Source organism: Eublepharis macularius, chromosome 5 (assembly GCF_028583425.1).
Source record: "Eublepharis macularius isolate TG4126 chromosome 5, MPM_Emac_v1.0, whole genome shotgun sequence".
Classification (NCBI taxonomy): Eukaryota; Metazoa; Chordata; class Lepidosauria; order Squamata; family Eublepharidae; genus Eublepharis; species Eublepharis macularius.
In genome coordinates this window covers 32,308,259-32,317,231 of record NC_072794.1, presented here as the reverse complement: position 1 = coordinate 32,317,231, position 8,973 = coordinate 32,308,259, and the positions used below count along the sequence as shown (strand labels likewise).

Sequence of the window (8,973 nt, the reverse complement as noted above, 5' to 3'; positions counted from 1 at the left end):
TGGGTGGTGCATCAGAGACCAGACAAAAAGAGCACGAATGAAAATAAGAATCTATTTAAGATTATTCTGTTTAAGAATAAATATTTAAGAATATCTAAGATGAAGAATCTATCTTCATCTACACAACTTTTTAAAATAAACAATCCCATATTTGAAGGCCACAATGTTACATACCTTCAGGGTCTGTCTTGGCCACTACACTTTCCTTTCCTACAAAAAGCTCAGGTGTCACTCTGCACTATCCCTTCCCAACTTCACAACAACCTTCTGAAGAAGGTTAGGTTAAGAGACAATAGCCAGCATATGATCACCCTTTAAGTTTCCTGGTGGAGAAGGCATACAAGCCAGGTGCGAAAGCAGCATGGTATCACCCGATCTTATCCGATCAGAGAAGCTAAGCAGGGATTATACCTGGATGGGGGACCATCAAGGAAGACTCTGCAGGAGTAGGCAACAGTCAATCACCTCTGCTTCTCACTTGCCTCGAGAGGCCCTTGTTGCGGTCTCCGTAAGTCAGTTGTGTCATGGTGCCACTTACATATGTATGTGGCACCATACAAGCCACACTGTACCTAGTCTTAGTCCGATATATTAACCTACGATACATCTCAACCGCAGGTGAGGATGTTGGGATGGCTGTGTGTGCATAACTGGCATCTGGGGAGGGGCTGAGGCTCAGTAGCAGAGCATCTGTTTGGCATGCAGAAGGTCCCAGGTTCAATCCCTGACAACTCTGGTTAAAAAGCATCTGGCCATAGGTGATGTGAAAGACCTCCACCTAAGACCCTGGAGAGCTGTTGCCAGTCTGAGTGGACAATACAGATTTTGATGGACCCAGAGTCTGATTCAGTTTGGCAGCTTCATGTGCTAATGCATATAAGAAATTTCATGTGTATGAAAAAAAAAATGGACATGTTAGATGCTAAGCTTTGAACGGAAAAAAGAAGAAGCAAGGAGTGGGCTGGCCCTGGTCAATGTCAGCTATCTAAATGATGTGTTCTTCTTATGAGGCCATCACCCTGATTCTCGACAAATGACAATCGCTGTTAAGTTCCAACAAGAATCCTACACAGATCTGGCTGAAATGGCAAAGAACATGCCTGCCCCTCTCCATTTAACACAGGTTGGACTAAATAGGTTGTATATGCTCCAAATCTAATCTTGCAGATGTTAAGTAGACCTGGGGACAGGACCCAAACCCTCAACTGTGGCAGAAGCTCAAGACTCATGTGCACTTCCTTACAGCATGAAAAGGGCATTCTTGGCACTTTTCTTATTCGGGAACAAATGTGTTAGCGGTTTGTTTTATTCCACAGACTACCCTGGAAAAGGACATTCATTAACTTACCTTCTAAGAGGTCCAAGTATACTAGGAAAGCGGCATACACACGGCTGCTGTCAGCAACATCCAGTGATGTCATCCTTGTGAGCTGGAACACACAAAAATCAAGCGATGGATCGAATGGAGGAAGCGTGGGAGAAATCACATTGCATGCAATAAAACGCAAGTTGAACCTTATCCACAGCGTTTGGAAGTGTTTCCCCACGGATGCCAGGGAGTTCTGGCAGAAACCCAAGCAAAGCACAATTATTTTTTTAAAAAGTGAAACAAAATACACGGCCTGTTAAAAGATTTATTGTTGATAAAACCTGTTTTTAAAAGACAAACAGGCTGTTATTTTTTTAAAGTCAGTAAAATTGTCCTCCAAAAGAAGTATTTTAGAGAGTCCATGTGTGTATGTCAGAGGAGGGACCCATTAGACAGAATTCACTGCTCATAGCTAAGTTTAAGTTTTGTTGTAAGGCTTTTAAGAAAAGAACAGTTTTATTTCTGTCTTTTGGAGAGCACCAGACAGAGGACTGGGGTTTGGAAAGCCATAGCCAAATCCTGACCTGGAATGGATGTTTTCCAGCCAAGGCACTGAAGTCTATGCTAGAACCGGACAAGACATGGAGCAGGAGTTATGGCTTGAGCAGAAATCAGTCTCAAGTGCAAGAGGCAAACAATGCTACTCGGCTGAATAGGATTCCGATAATTATGCCAAGCCTAGCCAACTCAGAAGCTCCATATAGCTTGCTAATAGCAGGGATTGATATCGTCCACACACACACCCATCCCTTCTGTGCTTGAAGGGGCTCCTAAGCTGCAGCACACACTGCCCTAGATCAATCACTAGGCTGAGTGTCCCATGAGGGCCTAGATTAACCTCTGCAGAGTCTGAAGCATACAGCTAGTGTGGAAGAAATGTCGAATGGCAACACTGCAAAATATGAGTATTGAGTCTTGCTTATGCCTGGCACAGTAAAATGTGTCAGCCACTTTATAGAATCTGATACCTTCTTTACACCCTGACCTGGATAGCCCAGGTGAGCCCAATCTCATCAGATCTCAGAAGCTAAGCAGGGCTGGCCTTGCTTAGTAATTGGATGGGAGACCTGCAACGAAGACCAGGACTGCAGAGACAGGCAATGGCAAACCACCTTTGTTAGTCTCTTGTCAAGAAAACCCCACCAGGAGTTGCCATACGTCAACTATGACTTGAGGGCACTCACCATCAGTACTACCTTCTGTATATTGAGTCCAAAAGTTAGTATTTTAGAGGCTTGAACAAGCCAATATTTTTTTAGACTCCGGACTTTTGTATTACATAACTGGCAAAAGAATCTCTATTTCAACATGGCTAAAATCCTAAGAGGGTTATTACATTAAAAATCACATCAGTTTATGGAGCGAGTGCCAGACCCTGACAAAGATATGTGAGCACTGCCCTTACTCAGACAAAGAACTATTGTAGAGAGTTCTGCAAAATTTAAAAAGCTTACGCATGTCTACTCCGATAAGACATTAGTCCATTCAAAGTGACGGCAAATTGAGCAGATTTTTATGTTGAACACCTTTCCAAGGCTTTATAGGACACTTGTGCCCTAATCTAGGATATTGCTTTCATATCCAATCAGTAGAATTTTGAAAGATTAATCTCATCATGCATTTAAGAGAATGGCTCTGTTCATCACAGAAAACCATGGTTCAATTATTCATTGTGGGTTTTGTTTATTTTGTTCTTGTTATCTTAGTATTAATTATTCATCTAACTTCTGTTACGACACAGGCCTTGCAATTTAACAGTTAGGCCCAGTGTGGTTGTCTGAATACAGACTGCTCTGCTGACCATGATTAATTAGGATCTATCAAATCAGGAACAGAAACTATGGTTCAAAGTTGATTTATTAACCACACAGTCTTAACTATAGTTTCGTGTGGTGTGCGAATGTAGCCATCCTGTCTTAATCCCAGCTTCCTGTACCCTCACAGGGTACAGAGAACACATGACGAAACCAACATTTGTTGATGCAAACCAGGATTTAAGTGGTCGTCTGCAACCTTAACTCTGGTTTTACAAACTAACCACAATAAAAATAAACCATGGTTTTGTGTTATGACTGACCAGGGCCACTGTTTGGAATAGTCAAGAGTATTTTGCTGGTGATCAAAAATCTTCACTGGTTTTCAGTTTGTTTCTAGGCTCTGGTTCTGATGTGATCCTTTAAAGCTGGGACAAGGGTATCTTAAGGTTCATCTTTTCCCTTATGAATATGCTTATTAGTCAAAATCACCAGAGGCCTTCTCTAGGTTCCCTTGCCTTCAGAAGTTAAGATGGCTGTCGTGACAGAGGGGAAAATCCTACAGGGTGGTGTCTAGCAACCAAGACAAGGCCTTTTCTATGACTGCATCCTGACTGAAATTCTGTCTTCAAGGATATGTGTTTGGCACCGTGGCCCAACAGATATTCAATTCTGGTACACAAGGGCACACCACCTGCAATCCTCCTGATATACGTAGTTGCTATTTTGTGACAATAAGGCAACATGTATTTTTTCCATGAATTTCCAACTTTGGTACACACAAATTCCAGTGTTTGGTACAAACACTAGAAAAACCCAGTGTTCCATGCACGGTTGGTGCACCAAAACTGAACATCTGCAAAGAGCTCATCTTTGCTGTTATTCAGATGCCAGGAAAAGTTTGTTGGGTTTGTTAGCGCATATGCATCTGTGTCTCCCTTCCCCTATAATATTTATTAGTTTTACTGATTCTGTTTTATTGCCACTAAACAAACTCCCAGTGTTATTGAAAACACTCAGCTTTATTGTTCGTAGGTAGTCTAAGACACAGTTCACTCCAGGACAGGAGAGAAGTTGAGGATGCCCCCGAGTTTTAAGGCTGGAAAACTACCGCAGATAAACAGCTTAGCTTTGTCTGAAAGTTTGTGTGTGGGTAAGAGAAAGTAGAACTTTTTGGCATATAAGAAAAGAGATTTGGGAGACAGTTTGTCAATTTTGAGTTTTCAAACCACAGAGATTCCTCAGCAGCAGGTATAACCAGATGAACAAATACAAAAGAGTAATATATACATGAAAATTAAATGAACTTGTTTTAATGTATAGCATCCAATTTCGGTTTGACAGAGCTTAATTATGAGATTGAGACCATTCGTCTAATTTGGACAAGCATATTAATCAGTCGAACTTTGCAACATCAAGGGATGACCTACACGTATAAACAGTTCATACCAGACATAGCAGAACTTTTCATTTCTGTGTTAAATCTCCAACATCCAGGTAGTCCTAAATTTATTTTTGTAGGTCTCATTTCAGGTTATGTTTAAAAAGAGAACACGTCAGCATGGCTTTAAATCCAAATGTTAATCGCCCAGAATTGGAAATTTGCACCAAATGCAACATTAAAAATGGATTAACAAAATCTGGCAAATTTTTGAGATTTCGTGAAATTATCCATCTGAAAGGCATAAGGTAGCTAAAGCCATCATTTATGATAACTTGGAAAGACTTTCTTGATTTTTGGCAGCTTAAATTGAATTTAAATGGGTTTAATTGTTACACTGTTTTAAAACATAACCTGATTTAAGCGTTTTTTTCTGAAATATCTACTTTTCGATGCATGTGCTTTGGAATTGTTAAATTGTTTTTACTTTTTCTTCTTAGTTACTCTTGTTTATTGTTGTATAAGTGTCTTCACCATTATCACCATCGTGCATTTTCATATCTCCTTGCATTGTCTCAGAGAAAGTGCTTTTTGATTGCATCCAGTTCATAAAGCCATAGTCTGAAATAATGGACATAATGCATGTGTGAATTAGGCCTATCCTTTAAAAAGTAATTGAGAGGACTAGATGGCTGCTTTGAAGATTCAAATGAAAGCAATGCTTTTATCCATGAAGTATTAAAGGCCGTCTCCATCAATCTAGTTTCATGGGCCTGAATTTTTTTAAGCAGTTTAAAATTCTGTGCCCCTTTGAGCTTTCTATTTGTACCTAGGCCATTCGGCAAAATGCCCTTAATGAGACTGCTACAAAGATTTCATTACCTAAACATATAATTACTCTGTATGCTCCCAAAACATATTCAGTGTAATCCTATGCAAAATCATTCCAGTCTAAGCCTATTGACATCAATGGATTTAGACTAGAATAACTCTGCAGAGGAGCACACATTGTCAATCAAAGAGAATCCAAACACTCCATAGCTGAGGGATAAGGGTGTCAGTCCCTTTATTTAGTAACACTGAAAATCACTGAATTTTTCTGAACTTTATTTCTTGGCTTCCACTATATACCTACAACACTCTTCCACCATCAATCCAAACATGGTTTCTTCTTGTATTTAAGGCACTATTTCTTCTTCTTCATCATCATCATCATCATCATCATCATCATCACCACCACCACCACCACCACCACAAACATTCAGTTTATAAACCACCGTTCTGGACAACTTAACACCCACTCAGAGTGATTTACAAAGTATGTTATTATTATCCCCACAACAATCATCCTGTGAGGTGGGTGGGGCTGAGAGTGCTCTGGAGAGCTGTCACTCAGCTGGCTTCAAGTGTAGGAGTGGGGATTCAGACCTGGTTCTCCAGATTAGAGTTCTGCCGCTCTTAAACACTACACCAAAAACACCCTCATCTTTCTAGTCGTACTTTTCCTTCACGGTTTTCTGGATGCATTAGACTTTCTAGCCCCTGCTCCCCTTTTCTTCCAAGTTTATGTGCAGGGCTGTTTTTCTTGTTAATTTTTGCATAGACCTAGGATAGTGATAACAGTTAAGATCAACAAAGAGAAAGCGGTTACAAATGCCACATCAACCATGTGGTTCCTTTGCCCTCACCCAGATTTATTTATGTATAGTCTGACTTTTGCACTGAGACTCAAGGGGACTACACAATGTAAATCAATGCAATCAATAGCTGGGACATTCAATAAACAAGACAATACGGTATGGATTGGAGAAATCGGAAAACAAGCAAAATTCTGATATAGAGCTGAAGCAACGTTGAAACAAAACATAAGCCATTTGACATGACAGTAACCGCCAGTGCTCAGCTGTACAGTCCACAGTCTCTGTCCCTCCATCGAAGCAACACCCTGAACCACTTCCCCACAGCAGTACAACCCTATTGCGGGTGTAAGAAAAGCCCTCCTGAATACCAGTATGCAGAAAGCCATGAGACTGAATTGCAGCTGATCTCCAGGCTACAGAGTTCAGCTCCCCTGGAGAAAACGTCTGCTTTGGAGGATAGACTCTATTGCAGGGTGGTGGCATTGCTAAAGTCCCCCCCCTCGCCCTTCCACCAACTCTATCCTCCTCAGTCTCCACGCCCACCCTCCCAAATCTCCAGGAATTTCCCAGTCCTGAACTGGCAACCCCAAGCGTGGGGATTTGTTCCCCGCCAAGCCTCCCATCACCAACCGTAGGATGGGCAGCCAGCCAGTCCTTTCGGAGCTCCCATCTCCCAGTCTTCGGGGCTTCCTGCTCCCGATCAGACCCACCGGAGCTCCCGACTAACAACCCGCTGCCCTTGGCAGCTCCGAGCTCTGAACTGCTCCCCGGTGCTTCGTCCATGCCTTCTTCGCGTGCATCGCGGCTTCGCTCCGGTCTGTGTCTCAATACTTCAGGCTCGGTTAAAAACACACGAACAAGCTCTAAGGTTCCACTTTCACCGAGAAGCTCTAAAATTCCACTTTCGCTGAAATCCACGTTTTATTGTTTTGTGAAATCAAGACGCAACATTATATGTTTAAGAATTAAAAAAATAAATCTAAAGGCTGTACTGTAAGGAAGTGGTCTCAAGGAGATGCATCAGTGAAGAGAAAGGGACTCCAGACTTTACTATTATGTGCTGTTGCTTGAAGTATAATTGGTTCTACTGTGTAGTTTCTACGTTTAATATGTTAGGCTTAGAATTGCTTATGGTCTGTTCCAGCATTTCTTCACCTCTGTATTGGATTTCTGCTGATTTTCAATCTTTGCAAATTTTTATTTATACACCTTATTCCATTGTTTATTGAAATGTCCTTGAAACTGATTCTACCAGCTCACACTGTGTAATCTGCCTTGAGTCTCAATGAAAAAGGCAGACTATCAATAACATAAATAAATGAAAATGCAGAGGCATGTGCTTCTGTTTACATTTGCACATTGTATCATTCATGCCTTTTATTCATAGATTCAGAAATAGAAAATATACAGTCATTGAATAGTTCTAATTACAGCTGAATTTTTAAAAAAAGGCTTAACAGATTCTCTTTTAATGGGACAGTGGTGGGGTGAGCAAAACAACATCCAGCCCTTTCCATATCATCCCCCCCCCCAATACACAAATGAATGCTTGGATCCTTTCTCACCTTCTTAGAGTTTTAGCCAAATCTTGGTGTTCTGGGGTTCTCAATGGGGGCGGAGGGGAATGTCTCCCACTCGTTCTTTTGCTGTTGATGTTCTGCAGAAATCAGCTCTGGGGTTAGAAAAGAGACTAGACAAAACATCTTGGATGGTACATGCGAAACCACACGGGAAACTATCATTATGGCTAGGACCACAGCAGCTCCTGAATTCCCTTCTTTGCACTCATATTAGGATGCAACAGTCTCAAATGGGGATGGTTTTCTCTGGCAGAGGACATTATGTTACATTTCTGTCCCTCCTTATCTTCAAAGATCTCTGGGTAGAGTATGTAGTTCTTCCTCCTTCATTTTTTCCTCATAGCAACCCTGTGAGGTAGATTATGCTGAGAGAGAGGCCCCCAACGTTATCCAGTGAGCTTTAAGGGAGAATGAAACTAAGAAGAGCCTTGCTGGATCAGACCAGTGGCCCATCTAGTCCAGTGGCCCATTAGTTGCCCTGGAAGGCCAACAAACACAGCATCGGAGGTCAAGATAGCACCCCTCGGTACAATTTTGTGCAACTCGGAGCTCTTTCTAGAGAGGGAGTGGCTGTTTTTTAATTTGGAAACTATTGAAATAAGCATTGTTGCCTGCTAAGGTCTGGAAAGCCAAGCTGCTCTTAATGGCACAGGAACTGGGGGGGGGGGAGGCAACCCTAATTCTGTTCTGTAAGAACTCCAGCTTCCTGTTCTTTCTCCCTTTCCCTTTTTCACACCAACTGGTGAAAAGGGATGATACTGATTTTTATTAATAATATTAGTTTTATTTAGTTATCATACAGGCATTTCGGAGTGTACAAAGCACTTCACAAATGTTTTCTTTAGTCACAACTCTGCAAAACAGGTCAACATTCTTATCCCCATGTTGCAGGTGGCAAGCTGAGAAGCAGTCATTTCCCTACCTGGTTAACATCTGTCCAACCCCTAACATGGTGGTCCTTTCCATAAAATCTAAAGGTGGATTATTGGCCACTTCAATTTCATGTCGCAAGAAAGAAGCTCTAGAAGTGTGATTTGCTTAAGCACCTCCGAAAAATAATCCAACAAATTGGCTACCCTGAAAGAGCTCCTTTTTTTGGTTTCCAAAGAATGTTAATTGGAAGCATGCATGAGAACAAGGGTGGCACGTTAACAAGTTTTTAAGCATATTTTTTGTGTGTGCAAAACTGCCTCACATTAAATTTCTTTGACGTTCTATTCCATGGGTGACTATATTAAAAACTTGAAAC

At 41.4% G+C, this 8,973-nt stretch overlaps 1 protein-coding gene across 2 annotated transcripts in view; it reads right to left on the bottom strand.

Annotated features, from left to right (window-relative positions):
- The window catches only part of TSEN15 (tRNA splicing endonuclease subunit 15), a 17,305-nt gene extending 10,362 nt beyond the window's left edge, over positions 1-6,943 (bottom strand). For both annotated transcript variants that reach the window (XM_054981456.1, XM_054981457.1), the window contains exons 1-2: positions 6,775-6,943; positions 1,349-1,430 (exon numbers count right to left, since the gene is read on the bottom strand). In XM_054981456.1, the coding sequence (XP_054837431.1) occupies positions 1,349-1,430; positions 6,775-6,927 (235 nt within the window). In that variant the 5' untranslated portion in view covers positions 6,928-6,943. The remainder of the gene's footprint in view (positions 1-1,348; positions 1,431-6,774) is intronic.
- Positions 6,944-8,973: the final 2,030 nt, after the last annotated feature.